General features: G+C 37.6%; 1 protein-coding gene across 1 annotated transcript; it reads left to right on the top strand.

Annotated features, from left to right (window-relative positions):
* The first annotated feature begins 2,000 nt into the window (after positions 1 to 2,000).
* cenpi (centromere protein I) lies at positions 2,001 to 24,956 on the top strand. The gene is made up of 20 exons (XM_052154733.1): positions 2,001 to 2,247; positions 3,062 to 3,199; positions 5,590 to 5,708; positions 5,818 to 5,925; positions 7,002 to 7,050; positions 7,160 to 7,206; positions 7,338 to 7,427; positions 7,969 to 8,100; positions 8,515 to 8,640; positions 11,840 to 11,960; positions 13,110 to 13,204; positions 13,446 to 13,563; positions 14,262 to 14,326; positions 14,594 to 14,703; positions 17,904 to 18,039; positions 19,826 to 19,950; positions 21,841 to 21,889; positions 23,134 to 23,352; positions 23,949 to 23,990; positions 24,136 to 24,956. Exons 1-20 carry the CDS (start codon positions 2,085 to 2,087, stop codon positions 24,277 to 24,279), a joined length of 2,196 nt encoding a protein of 731 aa, XP_052010693.1. The 5' UTR covers positions 2,001 to 2,084; the 3' UTR covers positions 24,280 to 24,956.
* Positions 24,957 to 25,499: the final 543 nt, after the last annotated feature.

Genomic DNA, 25,499 nt, shown 5'->3' with positions numbered 1-25,499 from the left:
TGTGGTCCTCCACAAGTCTGGTTCATCCTTGGGAGCAATTTCCAAACACCAGAAGGTACCACATTCATCTGTGCAATTGAGATGAACGTAGTTTGGTGCGAAAAGTGCAAATCAATCCCAGAAATACAACAAAGGACCTTGTGAAGATATTGGAGGATACAGGTAGACAAATATCGATATCCACAGTAAAATGAGTCAACATAACCTGAAAGGCTGCTCAGCAAGGAAGAAGCCAATGCTCCAAAACAGCCATAAAAAGCCAGACTACTGTTTGTAAGTGCACATGGACACAGATCTTACTTTTTGGAGAAATGTCCTCTGGTCTGATGATACAAAAATTGCACTGTTTGGCCATAATGACCATTGTTATTTTTGGAGGAAAAATGGAAATTTATTTTATTTTGTTGATTTTTACTGTGATGTTGGTGCCAGACAGGCTGGTTTGAGTATTTCTGTAACCGCTGATCTCCTAGGATTTTCATGCACTCAACAGTCTCTAGAGTTTACTCAGAAAGGTGCCAAAAACAAAAAACATCCAGTGTGTGGCAGTTCTGTGGATGGAAATGCCTTGTTGATGAGAGTGATAAACGGACAATGGCCAGAGTGGTTCGAGCTGACAGAAAGGCTACGGTAACTCAGATAAACACTCTGTACAATTGTAGTGAGCAGAATAGCATCTCAGAATGCACAACACGTAAAACCTTGAGGCGGATGGGCAACAGCAGAAGACCACATCGGGCACTTTATTAAGACCATAGTGTTACTAATAAAGTGTAAATTAAAAGGAATATTTTACACAAAAATGCCATCCCAGACATGACTTACTTTCTTCTGCAGAACTCAAAATAAGATTTTTTTATTTTTATAAATCTTTTCTTTTGAAACTTTGAAGCTCAAAAAAGTAATTAAAGTCGGCATAAAATTAATCTGTATGATAATTCATCTCCAGTGGTTAAATCCATGTCTGTAGAAGCTATATGATAGGTGTGGGTGAGAAATAGAACAATATTTATTGTAAAGTCCCTTTTTACTATAAATGCCCACTTTCACTTCCACATTATACTTCCTTTGTTTTTGGTGCATTCTTCTTGCATATGACCAACTACTGGGCGGGGGAGGAGAATTTATAGTAAAAAAATAATGTAATTATTGATCTGTTTCTCACCCACAGCTGTCAAATTACTTCTGAAGACATGATTTAACAACTGGAGTTGCAGGGATTACATTTATGCTGCCTTTATGTGCTTTCTGGAGCTTCAAATTTCTGGTCACCATTAACTTTCATTTAGTGGACCAACAGAGCTGAGATATTCTTCTAAAAATCTTGTTTAACGTTTAAATATCGGAAATAGGACAAACATAAGGAGCTGTGGCACAAAACGGGCGATTCATCCAGGAGGCGCAATAGGCTCAGGGTATTTACTTGTCTTATGAGGAACGTTTATACAGCCAATTGCATACTCATTTGAATCTTTTTATTTCAAGGATTCGCTCAAATGCAACTGGAAATCTACCCGCAGCAGTCTGTTCATGCTCATTTCTAACCCATCCGCATTACCATTCACATTCGTCAGGCGTTTTATTTAGTGATTTCACATAAAAAGTTGCGGCAGAGGTTTAGTTATATGGAAGGCTCCAATCAATACAGTAAATTAAGTGAAATTATAACACGCTTTAGGGGATAAACATATACAGGAAACATTTTGATATTTAAACGAGGCTCAATCGGATACTTGACTCTCTGGGCCACCGATCGCCCCCTGGAGGAATAACCGTTATTAGCAAGCAACAGTAGCCATGTTAGCATATTTTTTTTTATTTTAATGATTTGTTTTTTAAACAATGTACATAGAAGTATATGTACAAATCAGGAAGAAAGTAAAATTAAGATAAAAAAGAATTATAAACGTATATTGTTACATACTCTAATAATAAATGTAACTTAATTTTACGTCAGTACCGGAAGTAATACAGTGCGCATGTCTAAACGGTCGCGGGAGGTTTGGATTTTGGTTTGAATGGGCTTCTGCAGCGACCGAGATAACACGCGAGAGACAAACAAATAATATTATGTAGCGACGACAATGGCCGGTTTATCTAACCTGACGGGGTTAGACTCTGATTCGTCGGGAGAAATAGACTCATCCGTCTCCTCAGCGAGCAACAAGAGTTTGCGTTTGGCGGAAAAAGAAAAAAGGAAAGGCGAGGCGGATCCTTTTAGCCTCGCGGTGAAATATCTTTCTCAGGGTAAGTGCTGCAGATGATCCCTAAAGCAGCAACAACAACAAACAGTTTTGCAATGTGTACAGTGGGCGAGATTACGCAGGTCTTTGAGGCAGGAATTGGTTTTATATTACATTTCTTTAAGAAAGCAACTATTTTAAACTTGTCCCTTACACAAAAGTTCAAAGGCACAGTGATATACTTTCTTGAGTATTTTTTGTACTTTGATATAGACTCGATACAGAATGCTTACCATGTACCACACATGGGAAAGGTATATAAAATACCATGGTACATGGTTAGTGGTAGGACCTAAATCTTATGTAATCTTTTAATGTTTTGATAAAGCATGTCTAATATTAATTGGGAACTTGGTCTTTTCGGCAACGCACATCCAGCTTCATCAGTACAGTTTGATTTAAAGGGATAGTTTACACTAAAATGAAACTTCTCTCATAATTTATTCACCCTCATGTCAATCCCAGATGTGTATGACTTTATTTCTTCTGCTGAACTCAAATGAAGATTTTAGAAGAATATTTGAGCTCTTTAGGTCCTTACAATGCAAGTGAATGGTGACCAGAACTTTGCAGCTTGTATTATTATTAATTTGTGTTAAGCAGACGAAAGACAGTCTTACACATCTGAGATGGCATGAGGGTGAGGACGTTTTTCGGTGGACTATTCTTTTGAATATTTATGTATTTGTTTGTGTTGGTAGGACATCTGCCCATCTAGACCAATTCAAACTCAGATTTTGTTTATCTAAGCAAAGATATCATGTCTTCATAAGGTGTAGACATGTCTTTTGAGTCTTTGAGACTTTTGTGTTTAACAGTGGAAGCTGGCACAGTAGTCCGTGGGAATGATGAACTGGAGAGGAACATGGTGGTTGTGGAGACAGTGGCCCTCAGTCACGGTCTGCATCCAGAGGTTATCACAATGCTTCTTGACATGGCTTTAAGCCTCAATGCAGGTAAAATCAAACATATTACTTCAGTTTGAAATGAGCATAATTAATTATCAGAAACATTATGTTAGTGAGATCATGATTTAACTAGAGATGCACCGATTGCAATTTTCTTGGCCGATTCCGAATTTTTGCAAGTGTAACCTGCCAATACCGATTTTTTTCCGATTTTCTTTCTAAGAATTATTATTGACCGCATGTACAAACAAAATCTACCTTTCTTCAATGTAACATTTTATTTTCATAATAAAATACATTATTAAACATTACAATTTCCCCCAAACTGCACTAAGTTACAGGATCTTCTCTCACTTAAACAACTCTCAAAATAAAGTGCTCTGTGACTGGAAAGAGGTAGAAATAACAAATAACTGCAAATGAGTTGCTTTATATAACAGATGTCATTTCCCACTATTTTTATAAATGGACCTTTTTCTCTTTATTACTCATCTAACAAAACAATTCCAAAGATCTGAAAAACTGAAGTGTCCAATACGCTCAACTTACGTTAGATGTCCATATATCAGTTGTAAAACTGAGCACTGCTTCAGGAATGGCTTGTAACCATACCTGTCAACACTCCCGTTTTTCCCGGGAGTCTCCCATTTTGTTATTTCTCCCAAAAAAAACTCCCGTAATTTGTATGGCCCAAACCACGTTATATGAATAATCACATCAATATATTATTCCAAGGTGGTCCAGTTGCCAGATCTTGAATGAAACGCATCCTACTCACACAATCGACACATCATACACATTACAAATCATTTATGACCTCAACCTGGCAAAAAAACAAAATATACATGTACATTTAACAACAACAGCTGGATGGAAGAATTTAATTTGATATCCCGAAGCATATCGATAATGCCCACGCCTTTTGCAATGTATGTCGCACTGATTTTAATATCGGACACGGTGGGAAAAATTACGTTACACAGCACAATTTGTATAGTATTTAGCCTGCCTCTGCCATCCAGCACCCCACTTCCCCTCTCCCGGATTTGTGTACCCAAATGTTGACGGGTAACAGGCTGCGTGTGTTACATGACACGAGATTAAACAACTCTGGCAACGTTGGAAAGTATCAGATTTCTGATCCCTCTGTCCTTAACTATGGAGAACAGCTGGTCATCCAGGGCCATGAATTCCAAAAGTTTCCTCGTAATTGCTTTGGTCTTTCCGCTGCTCATTCCAAGGGATGATAGGAGAGGCTGCTGGCTTGTGACTGGCTCTGAGCTCTGGCTAGCTTTAGCCGCTTTCCCTTTTTAGCTTATTTTTTAAAATGGGCATTTTCAGCTGGGTGATGGTGTTATAAATGTCTAATTAGGTTTGTTGTTCCTAAAGTTATTGTGGTGGTTCCCCCACAGTTTACTTTGGCCTTACAATTATTACACATTTCGAAATGTATGTATAATTCACTCACAGTGAAGATCTTCCACGCCAGTGACATGTTTATGTGCGGCTGTGACGTTATTGCCTGTGCCGTTGGCAACAAATCGGACCGGCTTGGAATCGGGAAGACGTGAGGCTGACCGGCCGGTCACCGGTCCGGCCGAGCATGCGGAAAATCGGCTAATTCTGGTCACTGGCCGGTCGATCGGTGCATCGCTAGATTTAACATTTCATATGTTGTTCTGGGTGCTTTCACACTAGCACTTTTGGTGGGAACCTGAGTTTGAATGACGTCAAAGATCGGTTCATTTTGTTTTTGTTTTCTAAAATCTTGTGTGCACCCAAGAACCGCACCCGAGACCACTTGAAAAGGTGGTCTGAGGTATGGTTCATGTGAACTCCGGAAGAGTTTTCTGCTGATGTGAAGGCAACCGTACCAAATCGCAGAAGTGAACCGATTGTGATGGTGCATAATTTGTGTCTTTGCAGGCTCCCAATTGCGATTATTATGGTATAATGCATTTCTCATATCTGCTTGTGTCCAGATGAATCTCCCTCAGAGAGCAACTCACATTCTTTACATCTCTTGCAATGCATCCATGGGCTCACGTCAGACAAACGCTAATATTCTTCACATCATTGCACATTCATTGCATCCGTGGCAGACAACTACAAGCGTGATTTTGTGCATGTAAAGTTTTGATGGTAAAACCCAAAGAGATGAGTACTTTAATAACACAGCGAAGCTGATACCTTACAGTGGTAAATAGCTGCTGCTTGTACTCCTGTTGATGATGCAATTGGACCAAGGTTCAGCCCCAAAAAATATGATGTGGACGGAAACCAGCGGGGGCACGGAGATGGGGGAAAACAAACTCTGGTTCAGTCCAAGCAATCGAACCAAGTGTGAAAGCACCTTAAGTGTCATTCAGCTGCATGCCTTTTGTAGGAGTCTGCTTTAGTATTTCATCACATTGATCATGCTTAAATTGATCAAACAGGTGCTGCAAACTGTACCCGAGTGCTTAAATTTCTCATACCTGCCACATCGGTGCCACAGGAGGCTATTGTGAGAGGGGTGTCATGGCTGTGTGTAGGGAAAATGCCAATGAATGCACAGGTAAGAGCTGTTTTTTTTTAATCTGGTTGTTGGTGAAAATGTTGTTATTTAGCCATGTATTAACGTACATTAAAATTGAATGCTCAAAATTCTTAATTTTTCTTTTAAGGTTCTCTTTGTCCGCTGGGTACTCACTGTTTTTGACCTGATTGATTGCAAAGACAATTTGAGATCCATTTATGGCTTTATTTTCAGCTTTGTGACTGAAGAAAATCTGGTTAGTTCTTTTTATGATTGTTTTCCAAGTCCAAAAGCTTATTTTAAAGAAGATATTGTTTATGCTTTAAAGTTGAAGTGTGTGTTTTTTCTGATAAAACACATGTGCCAGCTTAAAGGGAGAGTTCCCCCAAAAATGAAAATTGTCTCATAATTTACACACTTTCATGCCATCCCAGACGTGTATGACTTTCTTTCTTTTGCTGAACACAAAGATTTTTAGAATAATGTCTCAGTTCTGTAGGTTCATACAATACAAGTGAATTGTGACCAGAACTTTGAAGCTTCAAAAGCACATAAAGGCAGTATAAAAGTAATCCATATGACTCCACTGGTTTGATCCAATCAGTTTCGGGTGAGAACAGACCAAAATGTAACTCCTTTTTCACTGTTCATCTTGACACTGCATTCTCCTTGTCGATCATGATTTCAAGCTTGATTACATTATATGGCTCTAAGAAGTGTAATTGAGCTTGAAATCATGTTTGCAAAGGAAACCGCTGATGTCAAGATTTATAGTTAAAAATGGAGTTTGGAGTTACTGTTCTCACCCAGAACCAATTGGATCACTTCAGAAGACATGGATTAAACCACTGGAGTCATGATTGCTTTTATACTGCCTTTATGAGCTTTTTGGATATTCAAAGTTCTGGCCACCGTTCACTTACATTGCGAAGGCCAGCAGAACTGAGTTAAATTTTTGTTTGTTATTCAGCAGTAGACAGTATATCATACACACCATGGACGGCATAAGGGGAGTAAATGATGAGAACATTTTCATTTTTGGGTGAGCCAACAATAAGCAGTTGATTGGTAGGTTAATTTCCTACCAAAGTATGGCACTATCAAAACATTGCTCTCTTTGTTGAGCATCCCAACCAGCCAATCAATGGCAAACAATGTGTTCTGGAAGCATGTTTGAAAACAATAATTATTTGTGCTATTCTGTTTGGTGCTGCAAGATGCAAAGAAATTACACTTCACCTTTCAATCCACCAACCTACATGCATTTTATATTTCATTACAATTTATGTTTCTTAGTGTTGATTTTAAAAAGCTAATAATTTTTCCTTTCAGTGCCCTTTTATTTGCCACTTGTTGTACCTTTTAACTATGAGAGAGCATGGTGAGTTCCTGACTAAGTTCCTTTAATTGTTTGTTCATGTGAATACACATATTACATCTATATGCAAACCGCACATAATTATTTTTTCTTTTATTATGATCCGTGACAGTTCACCCATACAGAGTGAGGAAATTACTGGATGTGCAGGCCAAAATGGTAAATGTTATACTGTATAATGTACCTAATACAGAAAATTAGCTAAACTATGTACATTTTACATTTAAAGGACTGTGACAATTTTGAATTCATGATATGGATACTCTTGTTCTCTCTCTGTCATTTATTAGGGCAGACAACCTTTCCTCACTCAACTTCTAGCGCTTTACAAAGTATTCCACCCAGACTTAGTGATGCTCTCTCTTCCATCGAGAGTGAGGGTAAGTGTATTTGCCTCTGTTTTTACCATCAGAATACTGTTGACTGCCAGGTCTTTCAGGATCTTTTTTTTTTCATTATTATTTTCTCCCTAATTTGGAATGTCCAATTCCCAATGCGCGCTTAAGTTCTTGTGGTGGCATAGTGACTCCTCAATCCGGGTGGCAGAGGACAAATCTCAGTTGCCTCCGTGTCTGAGACCGGCAATCCATGCATCTCTTCAAGCGGCTTGAGCACGTTACCGTGGAGGCCCATGCTATTCTCCACGGCATCCACGCACAACTCGCCTCGTGCCCCTCTGAGAGCGAGAACTACACATTCGACAACGAGGAGGTTACCCCATGTGACTATACCCTCCCTAGCAACTGGGCTAATTTGGTTGCTTAGGAGATCTTGCTGTAGTCTCTCAGCATGCCGTGGATTTGAACTTGCGTCTCCGGGGGGTGGAAGTCAGTGTCAATACTTGCTGCGCTACTTGGGCCCCCCGGTCTTTCAGGATCTTGGTGTTTTTTTACAGACTGCTATTTCCTTTTCTTTTTTCAGACTGGCTTCAAGAATCACAACTCCACCTGGAAAGTGGCTCTTAGTGCTGTACAGAGGAGAAACAAGGGTGCCGTGATGGTTGACCAGAGCCTGAGTTTGGGTGTGAAAGAGAAACCATCATCCAGAAAGCGAGTACGATACCTTCATTGTAATACTGTAAAGAGCTTCACAGAAAATTCACCTCTCAATAATAATAGTATGGCCTAAATCACAGGGATGGGTAATCATAACAAATTAAATGCAGTAGTACAGTCATGGAAAACCTAGAAAATCTCTGAATTTAAAACTTGTGAGTCAAACTTCTTTAGAGGATATATATATTTTTTTTTTCTTGCTATGCTCAGTTCTAAAATATTATAAAATATAATCTAGAAATTTCTCATTGTGAGTGCAAATTATTTATTAAAATCCTATTCCAGTAATAATGAACTACTTTAAAAGCAATGGAATTTCAAAGGTCAAACCGCGTTGAAACCCTTTACATTCTTTAATCATTAACCCTAATCTAATACATTGGTGTTTATTCACAATCTGTGATGTCCTTAGAAACTGCATCACCTGGAAATACCTCCTCTGAGTTCAGCGTTCGACAACAATTCCAACAGGAAAGTGTTCGGCCTGCAGGAGCTCCATTCCATTAAACAGTTACTGGAGAACATTCACAATATAGAGGTAATTCACATATCATCTTTCACCCTCACAATACTGTCCTCGGTAGAGTTGAAGTAAGAACTTAGGTACAGTGTTGTGTTGGACACAAATCAGATAAAAATCAGGACATGTTGCAGGCTGGGTTCAAAATGTTGTCACCCACGTGAGCACCTTGTCTCATCATTTATGGCCTGGCTCCAAGCTTTGTTTCTTTAAAACCCATTGAAATGTTGTTGTTTTTTCCTGTGTTGATGTATTTGTAGAATGGTATATGTAGTTCACCCAAAAATGAAAATTCTCTCATCATTTACTCACCCTCATGGCATCCCAGATGTGAATGACTTTCTTTCTTTTGCAGAACACATATTAAGATTTTTAGAAGAATATCTCAGCTCTGTTGGTCCAAACAATGTAAGTGAATTGTGACCAGTACTCTAAAGGGTCCTAAAAGGACATAAAGCAGCATAAAAGTAATCCATATGACTACAGTGGTTAGATCCGTATTTTCGGAAGCGATAAGATAGGTGTAGGTGTGAAACAGAACAATATTCAATATAAAAGGTCCTTGATTATTGAAATTCTGCACTTTTGGTTGGTGCTGGAATATTTATATTTTTCTCACCCACACCTATCTTATCGCTTCTGAAGATTTGGATTTAACCACTGTAGTCGTACGGATTATTTTTATGCTGCCTTTATATCCTTTTTGGACCTTCTGAGATCTGTTCACAATTAATTTGCATTGTGAGCACCTACAGAGCTGAAATACTCTGCTAAAAATCTTTGTTTGTGTTCTGCAGAAGAAAGTAAGTCATACACATCTGGGATGGCATGAGGGTGAGTAAATGATGAGAGAATATACATTTTTGGGTGAACTATCCCTTTAATCCTGATTTCTTCTGTTTTTGTGTATCATACTAAATTATTTAAAACACAAAATACAGTTTTTAAATAATAATTTTATTTATTGAAGAATAAAGTTATCCAGTACAAACTGGGCCTGTGTGAAAAAACAATAACCTCTTAGTTATTAAATCCCCAATTGTATGAAACTGTATTCATAATGGGGTTCAGCTGGACTAGACACACCCAGGCCTGATTACTGCCAGCCCTGCTCAGTCAAATCAACACCAAAACAGAACTTTTTCAGCAGCATGAATTTGGCTAAAAGATCTCCCCCGGTAGCACACTATGCCAAGGTCGAAAGAAATTCCAGAAATGATGAGGAATAAGGTGATTGAAATACATCAGTCTGGAATGGGTTACAAAGCTATTTCAAAGGCTCTTTGACTCCAAACCACAATGAGACCCATTAGCTCCAAATAGAGAATACTTGCCACTTGAACTTCCCAGAAGTGGCCGACCTTCCAAAATTCCTCCCAAGAGCCCAGCGACGACTCATTCAGGAAGTCTCAAAAAAGCCAAGGACAACATCCAAGGAACTGCAGGCCTCTCTTGCATCAATAAAGGTCACCGTTCATGACTCCACTATCAGAAAGACACTGGCTAAAAATGCAATCCATGGAAGCGTGCAGAGGTGAAAACCACTGCTAACCCATAAGAACATTAAGGCTCATCTGAATTTTGCCAAAACACACCTTGATGATTCTCAAACCTTTTGGGAGAATGTTCTGTGGACTGATGAGTCGAAAGTGAACTGTTTGGAAGACAAAGGTCCCGTTTCATCTGGTGTAAATCAAACACCGAATTCCACTAAAAGAACATACATATGGTCAATCATGATGGTGGTAGTGTGATGGTGTGGGGATGCTTTGCTGCTTCAGGGCTAGGGCAATTTGCATTAATTGAGGGAAACGTGAATTCTGCTCTCTACCAAAAAATCCTAAAGGAGAATTTTCGGTCATCAGTTCGTGAGTTGATGCGAAAGCGCAACTGGATTATGAAGCAAGACAATGATCCAAAGCATAGGAGTAATTCCTCATATGAATGGCTCAAAAGAAGCAGAATTAAAGTTTGGGAGTGGCCTATTCAAAGTCCTGACTTGAACCCGATTCATGCTGGAAAATCCTCCAATGTGGCTGAACTAAAGCAGTTCGGCAAAGAAGAGTGGGCCAAAATTCCACCACAGCATTGGGAAAGACTGATCTCCAGTTATCGGAAGCGTTAATATAAAACAAATTGTCTAGATGGCCATTTTTGACAGATTTGAAATAGAAGCCACAGGCCACTAATTTTTATATGCCGAACTATGTTCCATCACAGCTTATTCATCATATTCAACCAATTGGATTAGGAAATGGGCATGATTTGCACTTCTCTGTTTTGGCCACTTTGTGGAGCTAAGCCTTCACAAGATCGATGAGCATACTGTGAAGTGCACCACATCATTATGGTGATTGATAATATTTGCATAATCATTCTTTCAAAGCAACTAAACATTTCACTGATGTAAATAGATAAGGAAGTATTTTAATTTACAGATTTTTTTTTTTTTCCCTAAAATGTCAAAGCTGTTTAATATTCATCAACACATTCATCCCTGTAAGTACTAGACAATATGCTGCAGCACTCATAAAATGTTTACAATATCAACAAGCCCCTCGCCAAGAATGTTTCTTTGACACTTTCACTGATCTGATTTAAAACTTAGTAAATCTCTTTTAAAGGTGTGCAAACATTTATGCTACACAAAAGTTGCCATCTAGTTTGCGCACTGACTTTTCACATTAATATGTTCCTATGCCATTTTAGGGTTATTTTAGGTCCTGCAAAAGGCAAGGATAGAGTATGCACTAAGCAATGGAGCCAGCCATATGTAAAAAATAAATCAGTCATGGCCATGGGGAAGGATAATTGATTATTTCCTGCTGTGGCACCCCCATCATTAGAACCAGTTGTTTCTCAGATGAATGATACTTGCTCGTTAATAAAAAAGAATCAGCAATGTTCATTGTCATTCTGCCACAATTATTTATTATTTGCAAAAATCCCATATTGATGATCAGATGTTTATTAAGTGACTAAAAGTACAGTGTTGCAAAGAGTTTCTGATCAATAGAGAGAATGGTGGAATTGTGTGTTTGTAAGCTGTCAATTTCAGCACAGGTTTTAAAGGGAAGCACAAGCTGGACTGAATTGGTTTTATTTGACTCCAGTTGTTTTGACAGCTCATGGTTATGATAAAGTGCCTGAATTCTGCGTAAATGGGAGTTGCATTGCATTTCGTTGCTTAACGCTGAGGTCATAACTCCTTTTTTAGCTGCCTGCCCAGATGGGTTCTCTGCTGGGATCAGCTCTGGCTCTGCAATACCTGGACTGTGTACAGGATGAGTCTGCCTTCCTACGACTTAACTTTTGGCTTGGACACTCATTACAAGAGGGTACATATATCGTTCAGTTTTCTATGGTAATGGGTTCGGGCTTGGTTTAAAATGTGGAAATATCCTGGAATTCTAAAATTCTTTTTTTCTGTTTTTTTTTTTTTTTTTTTTTAAATGCCTAATTTTAATGGACATTAATACAGTTTTAAAAGGAATGTTTTGGGTTCAATACTGAATCATCAGCATTTGTGCCATAATTTTATTACTGAAAAAAAAAAAAAATATTTCAACTCATCCCTCCATTTCAAGGTTACAGTGAGGCACTTACAATGAAAGAGATTGTGGCCAATTTCTGTAGGGTGTATACTAAATGTTAAGCTTATAATTTTATAAAAGCACTTGCATGAATTCTTCTGTTAAATTGAATGTATTATTTGACCTGTAAAGTTGTTTAAAAAAAATTTTAAATTCATTTTAGGGTTTTAAGATATGTTGACAACATCATCATGGCAATGAAGTTGTAAAATTGTCTATAACTTTACACAGAAAATGTTAGTAAGTGATTTTATCACTAAATTCATTTTTACACACTTAACCTTTGTCTTGTGGCTATATTTTTAATGTAAAAAAATTGGCCCCCATTAACTTCCATTGTAAGTGCTTTTTTTTTTTTTTAAAGAAAAGGAGGGACGAGTCAAAATAAATTTGTGGTAATCAATATTATAACACACATGCTGTCGATTGAGCCTAACTTGTATTGAACCTAGAATATTCCTTAATGTTTTGGAATACACATACATTATAATTGTTTTTAAATATGCATTGAAAATATTATTGTTTTTAGTTATGCTTTGTTGTAAACATTCAGTTGGCTAGATATTGCTCTTTTGTATAGTAAAACATACTTGAAAACGAAAGCCATTCTCTTGAGTTGGATCTTTTCTGTGAATCTGGTTCACAAATAGGTCTGAATGATTCATTAGCTAATGGATCTGAATCAAAGTTATATTTAAATACCCTTGTCTAGTAATCACAAACGGACCGATATTTCTGTGATTTTATTTCTGTAAAAATCACAGAAATAATTTGGTCATAAAGTGTGGGGACCCTGCATACCGTAATACTGAACCTTATCAGACAGCCTGTATGTTCCCTCTCAAACTGCAGTAGCTATTTCTCACAGTTTTGTTTCTCCTGTGTTGTGGCCAGAGTTTTTACTTTGTCCTGTGGATGGGAAATCTGACAACACTTCCGAAGCCTGTCGCTTCCTGAGCACCATCCTCTCTTCACAGCAGTTCCTGCAGGTAAGACAAACAAATAGAAGTCAAATATTACCCAGAAGGAAATTAGCATTGGTAGCCTCAAGGGTTGGATCTTCAATATAATAAATATTTGGCAGTTTATTCTATGAACCCTAGCCCAGAGCATCTATACAGTACTTGCTTCATTCCTCTTTCTTGCTTCTGAAAAATTGACACTGTTCAGCCTTCTTGTGAAATCGTCCAGTCGACATATTGACAGGATCTGTGTCCGTGTTGTTCTCAGGAGGGATTCTCCAGCACAGAGAGTTTCCTTTATAAGTTCTTGAGTGTGTGGGATGGCTGTCTACTCCGGCCACAGATCCTGGATCTTCTCAGTGACATCCCGTTGATGCCCAGCTTCTGTGAGTGTCCTTATTATCTCGGTTGCAGCCTCTGAGTAATACGAGAGCAATTTCCCATGTACATTTTTACAGATGCTGGTTGGAAGTAGTTAATGTTAGCAATACAATAGCACAATAATCTTTTTCCCTTTAATGATAATGTTTTATTTGGGCTGTCAATTTAACACGTTAATTAAGTATATAAAAATAGCAATTAAAAAATTGCATTCAAATGAAAGTATTTCATCATATTGACTTCTAAATGCACTTTCAGGGTTCACACGGTCATGGAAAAATTATGGAAATTTTATAATTGTGTTTTACATGCTTGAAATATCATGGAATTGAATAAAACCTCACAAGTTATGGAAATTTCTATTGTAAATAGAAATTTCTATAGTTTTTTCTAGTTTTTCGGTTTGTAGTATTTCATGAGCTAGATATTGCTTTTGTGTAGAGTACAACTTGCTCTTTAAGTCATAGTGATGTTCAATTTGTCAGCAAATCATTCTTTGAGTCAGGACTTTTCTCTTTTGTTAAAACTGCACATTGTGTAATGCACATCATGTAAGTTATTTATCCTGTACAAAAAAGATAACTTAAACCAGGATCAATTATAAATTGGTGCTCTGGGTAAAAATGCCATCAAAACTGCCTTGGATATTTACAAAAATGGCCTTATAATGAATTTCTTCAAACATTTTCTTTCCTTTGTTCAGACATGAAAAAGCTTCTTTTTGAGCCACTGAAGCAGCTCTATTTTACCTCCACTGTGTTTTTCAAGGTTTGTATGCATTTTTAATCTCATTTCATTCCTGATTTTGTCAGACCCAAGATGAGCATTAGCGTTTGAGCCAGATTATGTGAACGAATGCTTAAACGGGTTCCAACATGAGTGAATTAATCATTCCTCATGAGGCCATGGCATCTTTATACTTCCTCTGATGTTGTTTGAGTGCTGTTTTGATTCTGCTCACAGCGGGTGAAGGCAGATTTTGATATTCTTTTAGCCCTTTTATGAATGTGCCATTTTGCATTGTCCTTTTCACAGTGTAGTGCCATCGAGTGTCTGAACAGCATGCTTGTAAAGTGGCTGACATGGCATTCTGTCAGCGCGGTGGAGGGCGGCTTGGACATCAGCCTCAACAGCAACAGCACCATGTGAGTATCCCAAAATCATTTAAAGGTGCACGCAGTCAATTTTCCCCTCATTAAGTTTTATACAAATTAATAGTTCTTCACTAAAATGTTCAAAATCATCTATGCTTACATGAGATGAAGACTTCAATCAATCATATGGGTAGCTTAATAAAAGGTATGGTATTTATTTTACATGGAGAGGGTCACATCAAACTCGAGATCCCATGATTGACCAAATACTTCTTATCCCACATTATCTGACATGTTCGCATGTAGAATAAAAATTAATCATAGATGATGGCAAATAGTGCATATCAGCAATGAAAATGGCGAAGCAAAACGTTGTAATTTCTTGATTCTGCATCTAAATCACTAGATGTCAGCGCAACATAAAAAATACACTTTTAAAGGGGTCATGACATTCTCTTTTTTTATTTTAATGTTACTTGAAGTAGTAAAGTTTTATGCACAAAAAACATTAAATGTTTGTCAAAATATAATTTTTCCACCCTTACTCTGACTCTGTCAGAGATGCTCTGTTTTGGTGCTGCCACTCCTTTAAGACGACAGTAATTGCCGTCTGTTATAATTGGCTCTCTGCTCTAGACTGACCAGCTCTCTCAATGCCATCTTACTGCTCACTGCTATTGGGTAGGGCTACTGAAGTGATAAGGAAGTAGGTGTTTATGTGGTGTTGTGGAAGTGGTCAGATGCTAGAATTGCCAGAGTGTATGATGTTACGGATTTTACTCTGAAGAAGGGACAACACCAGTGTGGAATTTGATACCGGGTAAAAGTTGGAAACATTATGAATGGAACTTCTAATATCAATACAATAGCCTAATGAAAAGAATAGCCTTAAAGAATAGTTGCCTAATGAAGAGTTTGCTAACCATGATATATGAACGTAAATGACGCATTGAAAGCCAGATGTTCTTTACCAACGTATCAAATTACACAGGCAGAAAAGTATGCGCACTGACAGAAGACGTTTAATTGCAGGTAGTGAATATAATTTGCATGGTGGGTAACCAAGTCATCTCTGGTACGGAATGACACAAGAAATGCTGTTAGATACAGACATGTGCTTGAAGAAACACTTGATTATATTTTTAAGAACAGATGACAGAAAAGCTGTCTATGCTCTGTTTGTTCTGAGGTGTGCAGTCTCGTGGAACACCCGTATGTAAGGGTTCTCTTTGTTCCAGTCTTCTGGAAATGTTTTGCAATAATAGTATCGTCTTTGATAATGCTGCAAATTACCTCAGACCATCTCATTTTCACAGATCAGTTCATTGTGAACGCAACTCTGCAGGGTCACTCTATATATAGCCTATGCATCTTTGATTAAATCATAAAATAATACAAAAAACACGTTCATCTCAAACCATGGTTTGTTTCAGTGATTATTATCATCATCATTATTATGTTTACATTTAGAATTATTTTTAGATCTTAATATGTATGTCATTTTCCGCCTGTCGTTATAGACTGATATTTGCCAGACGGTAAATGGAAAGATGGATATATTTGTGTGTGTGTTTTTATTTTTATACAAATATTGTGAACAAATTTCTGTACATCGCCCAGTCCTAGGAGGGAACAAAATTTATGTATTCACACACATTCAAAGTCATTACCCTTCCGAAGCTTCTAAACTGGGTCCTGGGATGAAAAGTAATAAAACACCAATATTCGACGCGCAACAACCCACAATAAGTGATGTATTTGCCCGGACAACAAAATACCCGACTGGTAGCCCATGATGGAGAGAATGCACGAATGAAGTAGGTTCATTGCCAGAGATGTTGGCCTTCACAAATGTTGAAAAGCCATCTTTCAAAAAGATAAACACACATTTTAATTGCACTTCATTTTTATTCACTTTCATTTGAATATTTTGTTAAAATAAATAATAAAGGTAAAAGTTTTAAATCAATCTACCTTGGATTGTTGGCTATTGCCCAATAGTACCACCTAGCGTCCAACCAGTGGTAATACCAGTGTTAGTCTGTTTGAACTTGAACATCTATCTGATGCAAATGTCTACCATAGTGTAACATCACAATGTGGAGGAAGAAGAGAACGAGTCATTTTGGCAGCTTGGTTTCAACAAATGCTCTTTGCGGTGAGGAGGAAGTTTTGAGTTCTGAAACTTACAGTATGTTTTATAGTATAATGACTTCTGTCAAAAGATCCAGGAAAATTTGATTCCTCATGTCATGACCCCTTTAAAGACAACATGAATTAAAAAAAATTAATTGAACTGTTATTTACTTTCTTAATGTCCTTTCTCCCATTGTGGATGATTCCTGTTATTCTAAAATAAATAAATAAAAACATTTATTGTTTTGTCTCCACCTCTGAACTGATATAAAACGACATGTGGGTGAGAATTATTATAATTTTTTAGTATATTAATCAATCATATATATAAAAAAAAAAAAACATTTTCACGGTCCTACTTAAATCTGAAGTCCCATCCTACATTATTATACTGGATATTCTGTTTCTCTGGAAATGCGTTGCTTTACAGAAGTTGAAAAATGAGTTGCAGTTGCTGTTGTTTTTAATGTGACTTAAACTTTACAGTGTGTCCTTCAAGAGTTTTGAATCACTGTCAAAAACTCAAGGATTAGAAGAATTATTACAGAAAGAAATGCAACCACACTTCAGTGATTGTACTCTAAAAGCCTTGCCTGAGGTTTGCCACACTGGGTTTCAAAATATTTTTTATTTAAAAGAGATCAATGGACTTCTGTGGTCGGGCTCCATCTGAACCTCGTTTACCCCAAAAGTGCTCTGTCGAACGATGTGTAATGAAGTGCTGTGGGTTTTTTCCTTTGCCTACCGTATATTGCTTCACCCTCGCTGCTGATTTCGTCTTTTTATTACATTACTGAGAAGCACAGCTGAAGGAGAAATTATGAACAAGGGCAAAACCCTATTTGACTCTGCTGTTGTGCATGCATCAATGCGATACACCCATTATTCCCTTTTTGGTTTGGGTCTCAGTGCTGTAAGAATTGTGTGAGGGCCAAGCGTAGCACAAAGACACATCTGGTGTGTAGGAGGTGTAATTTAAAGCTGATTTATTGTTTTCTCTTTTTTTTTTTTTTTGGAGAAATATAATACAGTCTAGAAGGAAAACTACTCTTTCATGTTGTTTTGTGTAAGCTTTCAAAAAATGTGAGTGAAAAGATTTGTGTGCCTCTTCTTAGGACTATGACCTTATCTGGGTTCATGGACTCAGTCATGGAGCTGGTGCGCTTTGTGGGAATGCTGGCATCTGAGGGACTTCGTCTGGAGAACTGCCATGTTCTGCTCCTCAACCAGACACTTGCCTTCTATGAGACGGTACACTCCGCTATGATTAACTTAATTAACGGGATGTTCTTGGCAAAATGACATCTGCTGAAGTTCCTGCCTGAGTTTCACTGAGATTTGTGTGCTGTCGATAATCATTTTCTGCCTAGTAGTTTTAGTAGATGTTTTGTTTTAAAGGTGTCAAAGCATAAGTAATTTATTAATTTATCTTGTTCCTTGAGATCCACTTATAATATTCATCTTTTTATGATCATTTTCCTCCCTTTCTCTGGCCCCTAGAATTAAGGCCACATCCACACTTGTCTCTTTTCATTTGAAAGCTCATAACTTCATTGTTTTCTGAAATACACAATAGTGGTCTATTGATATATCGCCAAGGCGATAAATTGGGCAATATTTGGTATTCTCAAATTATCGGCATTAGCAGACGAGAACTGCCTACTTTGCACATGAAGTGTTCCCTTTGCTGTAATGTGCCTTTGTGTTACCACAATAGGAAACCGGTGTGCAACAAAGTCTCATTCAAGCATCCCCCTGACTGAGCAGACGAACATGAGCTCATGATGTGTATAGTGCTCACACGTTTCATTCACCTTATCTCTCCTCAAAAATTCTCTAACTTTTAACTGTGTTGTCTTATCATAGCAATACAACTTCTATTTTATACCTTCTGCAAACATTTTGATATTTTATTTAAAGGACTGAATTTATTTCAAAGATTTTATTCACTAACCTCACAAAACTTGCGCAAACCCAACAATTTCTTCCTGTGAAGTTCATATTCCTGTGCAGTGCTTGTATTTCTTCCAGGAAAGCATGTATTATATCAGTCTGGATCAAAACTGTGTTCCTCTGGCTCACAAATGTTGCATGATGTTCAATCCATGACACATTTAAAGAAAAGTACACTGACAAGGTCGGCTATCCCGACCTTGTCAGTGTCGCAGTGCGGTTCCCGTACATTGTGAAAGCAGTGCAGGTTCACTCCTTCACAAAATTCCAAACATCTGTACCGCTATCAAAGAAAAGTCGGTAAATCATTTAAACCCATATCAGTCCATCACTACTATGTGATAATAGAGAGCTTTTTTGTAACGCTTCGTTTTCGGTGGAGGAAAAACGCTGTTCCAGTATTTAGGAGACGTAAAGAACATGCCAAAAACGAAAATGTATTAGTGTGGATGTGGCCTAAATGGACTTTTTGTTTTTTCAGCCATATGTGTTACATGCATACAAAAACATTACATTGTAATGTTACTCTTACTTTTAGTGCAAAGGTTTTTAACACCGATTTTAAACATGTATAGTTTTTGTTGTTGTTTTAGTTATATTTTATGTGAGATTTTCCTATGAAAATAGGCATTGAAGCTGGCATGGTGTAAGAAAACAAGGAAAATACTAATTTCTATCTGGAACTCTTAGTACTTATGAAAAGTATCTATCCCTATCCTAATCCTCAGGTTTCTGTTAATAAAATCAGAAACCTGAGGATTTCAGAACAATCTGTTTTGGCTCCTTTATGCATGGTCTTTGTAGACTGGGGAAAAAGTTTTGAGTTCTGAGTGTAACAGTTTTGAGTTCTGAGTGTAACAGTTTTGAGTTCTGAGTGTAACAGTTTTGAGTTCTGAGTGTAACAGTTTTGAGTTCTGAGTGTAACAGTTTTGAGTTCTGAGTGTAACAGTATGTTTTAAAAGTATATGAAACTTTTTAGCAAGAGCATTTTGATTCCTCATATGTCCTTTTTACAGACAACAAACACCGATTGTATTTGACTTGGTATACTAATAGTGACATTTCTCTGTGTTGTTGTGTCAAGGTGTGTGACATGTTTGTGAAGTACAGCTTGCCTCTGATCATCATGCCTCCGGCTGGCATTTTCTACCCAGCTCTCTTTGCTACAGACTCTATCAGTGTGGATCGGCTCGGCTACATCATGTGCAGGTACGATACGTGAGCTATAAAAAGCTAATTTAGCCATTATATGACTCCAGTCTAATGCCCCATTCTGGAGATTTTCTGCTTCAGATGTTCTAAGCTAAGGTAGGGCATCTCAAGAAACAGTTTGCTGTACTTTTGGGTGAATGAGCCAGGCGAGGTAAGTTACTCTTGATCGCCTTCAGCAGTTCCCATGGCAATGGGACACCTTTGTACTGCTGGCTAATCTGAGGGGAACAGCCTGAGCCTTCAGATGCATTACACTGCCTTGGTATAATGCCTGTAAGCAATAAGTGAAATGAAGTATGAAGATGCTTTCATCTGCTTCGCCACACAATCCTTTGTACTGTGCCACTGTAAAGTCTTAATAGAATGGATGGCAGAAGTGCTGCTGGTTCTTTGGTACCAAGTCAATACTTGCATAATAAAAATGTTCGAAGTACCAACTCTGTTCGGTACCAGTGTGCCTTATGACTGACAGATGGCTGCTTTTTAACGGTCGTATGTGTGTTAGCATGCATGCACATGTGAACGATCAAATGCATTTCTTGTTAACAATTTTGTTCATTTATACATACTGAGGGACAAGTCTAAGTTTATTGACTCTGGTCATCACTTAGACATTAGGTTGAAAATAAATTAATTTCAAACAGAAAGATGGCAGTTAATTCTTCCCTCTTTTTTATAAAATGATATTACCGTAATTTCCGGACTATTGAGCGCACCCGAATATAAGCCGCACCCACTGATTTTTAAATAAAATATTATTTTGAACATAAATAAGCCGCAGGTGCCTACCGGTACATTGAAACAAATGAACTTTACTCAGGCTTTAACGAAACACGGCTTGTAACAAAAATAAATAGGCTTTAACGAAACATGGTGTGGCAGCGGGGCGTGGTCAAGCCCGTCCGGAGAGAAAAGCGGTAAGGGCGCTTACACCTGAGCTAAATTATGTCTAACACCGGTGTCTAATTTTAGTAAGCGTGGGGAGAGCGGCATAAAAAGGCAGCAGCCACAGAGCTGAGAGAGTGACACACGTCAGTCTAGTGTTGGCGCATAGAAGAATTGAGAAACTTTATAAAATTGATTGTAAACATTGCTGTGGCCATTAAAAGCCTTACCTGGAACGTCAAGTGCCCTGCTGAAAACTGTCACGCTGGTGCCCGTGTGACAGTTTTCCCAAGAAGGACATGTGAAGCAGGGCACTTGAAATTAGACACCGGTGTTAGACATAATTTAGCGCAGGTGTAAGCGCCCCCGCTGCCACACACGGCTTGTAATAAAACATTTGCAGTAAATAGTAGCCTACCAAGAAAGTCATTGGTCACTATCTTCCTCGTCCAGTGCACTGAAGTCATCTCCTTCGGTGTCGGAGTTGAATAGCCTCAGATTTAGTTGTATTTTTGCACTGAGTCAATTCCTCACGCTGCTGTTTTCCAACGTCTTATCATCGACTCATTAAGACCAAGCTCCCGTGCAACAGCCAGATCAATCGCCTTCAACTTGAAAGCAGCATCATATGCGTTTCTCCATGTCTTTGCCATGGTGAGGGTGACAAAATTACTACCGTAATCAGAATGATGGGAAGTTTGAGCGCGCTCGATTTAATCTAAACAGTATACAAAAAAGTTGTTTGACCTTAACCCGTTCGGCAATGAAAGCTTCACGCCGCCAAAAAACTGAGCACGTCACAGAATGTTTTATATATATATATATATATATATATATATATATAACATTTGAAAGCTGAGGAAAAATCCATATATTAGCCGCGTCATTGTATAAGCCGCGAGGTTCAAAGCGTGGGAAAAAAGTTGCGGCTTATAGTCCGGAAATTACGGTAGTATAAAATGTTAACTTTATTAATAAAAAAACTCTGTTTCCTTTCCTCAGGTATCGGAAAAATCTGACCTTGGCTAAGAAACAAGAGCAGCAGAGACAGGTAATGATAAAACCGTGTCATAAAATGAGCACACGCTGAAGTATGAAAAGCCAGCTGTGTGTGAGCAAGGGTTTTGTTTCTGAATAATTTACTCATAATGGGTAAATTAGAAAGACCTTCAAGCTGTGCTCTAAGAATTTACAATGAAGCTCCTGGAGGCTTTTGCTGTAATCCTCTCCTTTCCTGCTGAGGATGAAAGGTGAGAATGGAGCGTTCTAGATAGAATCCCAGTGAGACAATGTGGGCTTTAGAACATGGGCATGGCACTGACAACGTAATGGATGAAATGGTAGACTTTCAGTCATGCCATTAGAGCTGTCTGCAACGATTTCCTCATTTGATCGCAGTATTTCATGTTTAGGACATGCAAAATACTGTACATGGGCTAAACTTTTTATTTGCTCACAAAGTGGTTCTTGTCTCATCCCATCACTCAACTTGGATCCTTTGAATGGCAACATGGGTTAAGGGTATAAATATTAGTCAACTCCTGTTTCCAAAACGGCATACTGTCACAATATGTACTGTGTTTGATGGACAAACTTCTCGGTCAGTAAAATAGTACACTGTTTTAAGTATTCATGTGAGTAGTATGAATAGATTTCACACATGCCTTATCCATCGACATGGGCATTGATCCATGACCTGAATATATATGATGTAATAACCACAAAAGTAGTTCACCCCAAACAATGCAAGTGAATAGTGACCAGAACTCTGGTCCAAAAATGACATAAAGGAGCCATAGTAATCCACACAACTCCTTTTTACTAGCAATCTCCACCTTTGACCAGCCCCAACCAGTAGGTGGCTGAATGTAAAAAAGTCACATCCACACCAAATGTGGATGTGAAAGTGTAGATTTACACTTTCAAGATCAACTAAATATTGATCTGTTTTCTCACCTACACCTATCATATCACTTCAGAAGATATGGATTTAGTCTTATGGATTATTTTATACTGCCTTTTGTACCTCCCAGATTTCTTGTCTCCATTCACTTGCATTGTGAAGATGAACAGAACTGACATTTTTTTTAAATTTGAATACAAATTTTTAATTTGGGTAATTAATGCATAAAATACCCTTTTTTATTTAAAAAGTGAAATTTTTTTTTCAGTTAATCATTTATTTTTGATTTATGACTATGCATTCTAATTAATTTAATGATCCTGTGGTATGTGTTGATTAACTTGACTTGAATCTGGAGATTCATTCCTTATTCATTTTCACTTTTATTACAGCAAACATTTCACATAAGCAGAAACACATACAAAGAGTTTAACCGGAATCTTCAAGCCATGGTGAATTCCATGTGGAATTCCTTGTGGTGCATTCCTGGCTCAGACATCGAGATCGACAATGATCTAATTGCTCTAAGCAAAGTATCAGAACCCTGGTGTCGTTTCGACCTCATCCACCACCCAGCGCTTTTCAGCTACGCCATTGAATTTAATCAGAAGGTGAGTGACACTTTCACACACTGGTGACATTTAAAAGCAAAAAATCTCATGGTGGAACACTGATGCTTGGCTGTCATCACATTTGGAGCAATGGAATTGGATTCAACTGTGCAAGCTAATTAGATGATTATTTTATAGCATGGGTAAAGTCTTGTCACTACTGGGGAGACTGCAGCCTCCACTTGGGTTAATAACTTTAGGATTGGACAAGGAGATAAATGTGGTATTAATGTATCTTTTGCTCGTAGACCCCACCCAAGGGTTTTACTTTACATTGCTTAAATGAGTTCACATTTACTAGATAGTATGCTGTTCATAATGTTGCATTATCAAATTATGCATCTGTTTTTTTGACTAGACTATATAGTAAATGTTAACTAATTTAAGTGACATCAGTTCTGGGGGGCATGCACATCAATAGAGGAGCCATTAATACAGACTTCCATTTTATTATTCATGGAATCTGTGAGACTGGAGTTTTCGTCATCTTTAATAATACGAGTACTTTTTTTTGTCCTTCTGCAAAATTCATTAGTGTACTTGCTGCATTGATTTAAGTGAGGAAATGATTAATATTTTTGTGTTCTCTTTATCAGTGTTGGCCAGAGAGGAAGGACGTGGATCTTAGTTCCATAAAGGTACTAAAATACATCATCTCCTTTTTATTAAAATGTTGCCTGTCATGCCTTTTTTTATTTCTGGTCAACATGAAGGCATATTATTACTCTTAAGTCAAATCCTGTTGCAGTATTCCTCACAGTAACTGTATTTTGTTATTTACAGGCTGGAAAGTACTGGAACTGGTATATGGAGTTCCTCTTTAATCAAGGCTTTGATGGACTTAACGACTTTATTCGGACCAACACTGGCCACAGCGGCTCCTCTTTCAGTAGTCAAGATGACAGGCAGCCCACAAGCCAGCCTTAGTCCAGGTGTCAGGGGGCTACACAAAGGCCTTTCGATTTCTCTCTTTCAAAAGACTTTGTATATATTTTTAATTGTATTCAGTAAGAGGACAGAAAGGAATCACCAGAATAATTGTAAATACTTCATTATATAGTTTGTTAATGTGCTTTTTTTTACTCATACATACCATTTAGCTGTTTTCAAGTCTAGTGTTGTGTAAAAAAAAAAAAAAACGTTTTGCCTTTTATCACAGAAAACTGTTGTACTAAACTAAAACAATGATATTTTTCATACTTGCAGGGGGAGAAAAAAAAAAGAGAAAATTATGTTAAAATCTTTGAGTCTCTTCATATCTATAATGCTTTATAGCCATCTAAAATACAATTCTCATTATTTATATTGATTTGAAACTGCTCAAAGTATATCTTAACAGTCTGTGTATCTCTGACTAGTCACACATTAAAACAAATCCTTTGTTCGCAAATCCAGCACATGATGTAAAGCAGTCACTTGAAGGTGTTTGACATTTCACGATCATCTGTGCAGTTATTAGATTTAATGCTTTAAAATAAACTTGTTTGGGCTGTAATTGAATGCCTGCTAGTCTTTGTAGACATTTGACACAAAGTGTGCGTAGCATTATATCTAGTCACTGAAAAAAAAAAAAAAAAGATTTTTTTAAACAAGACTGACTGTACAGTCTTTTTTTAAATATTGCGAAATTTCTCATTTGGATAACATGCTTAACAGATGCATAATTAGCCAGTTTTAAAAGACTGATTTTGCTCAATGGGATAGTTCGCCCACAAATGAAAATTCTCTCATCCTTTACTCGCCCTCATGTCATCCCAGATGTGCATTACTTTATTTTTTCTGCTGAACACCTGATGATATTTAGAAGAACATCTCTGCTCTGTAGATCCAACAATGCAAGTGAATGGTGACCAAAACTTTGATGCACAAAGGCAGCATAAAAACAATCCTATTGATCTGTTTTTCACCCATCATATCGCTTCCGAAGACATGATTTAACTACTCATGGATAACTTTTAAGCTGGCTTTATAGAGTTGCAAAGTTCTGGTCTCTATTCACTTGCATTGAATGTACAAACCGAGCTGAAATATCCTAAAAATCTTCATTTGTTTTCTGCAGTAGAAAGTAACACATCTGGGATGGCATTAATGTAAGTAAACGATGAGAGATATTTCATTTTTGGATGAATTATTTATTTAAAGGACCT

Source organism: Xyrauchen texanus, chromosome 23, assembly GCF_025860055.1.
Source record: "Xyrauchen texanus isolate HMW12.3.18 chromosome 23, RBS_HiC_50CHRs, whole genome shotgun sequence".
Classification (NCBI taxonomy): Eukaryota; Metazoa; Chordata; class Actinopteri; order Cypriniformes; family Catostomidae; genus Xyrauchen; species Xyrauchen texanus.
The sequence above is the reverse complement of the archived record's forward strand: the minus strand, read 5'-3'. Positions and strand labels throughout refer to the sequence as shown.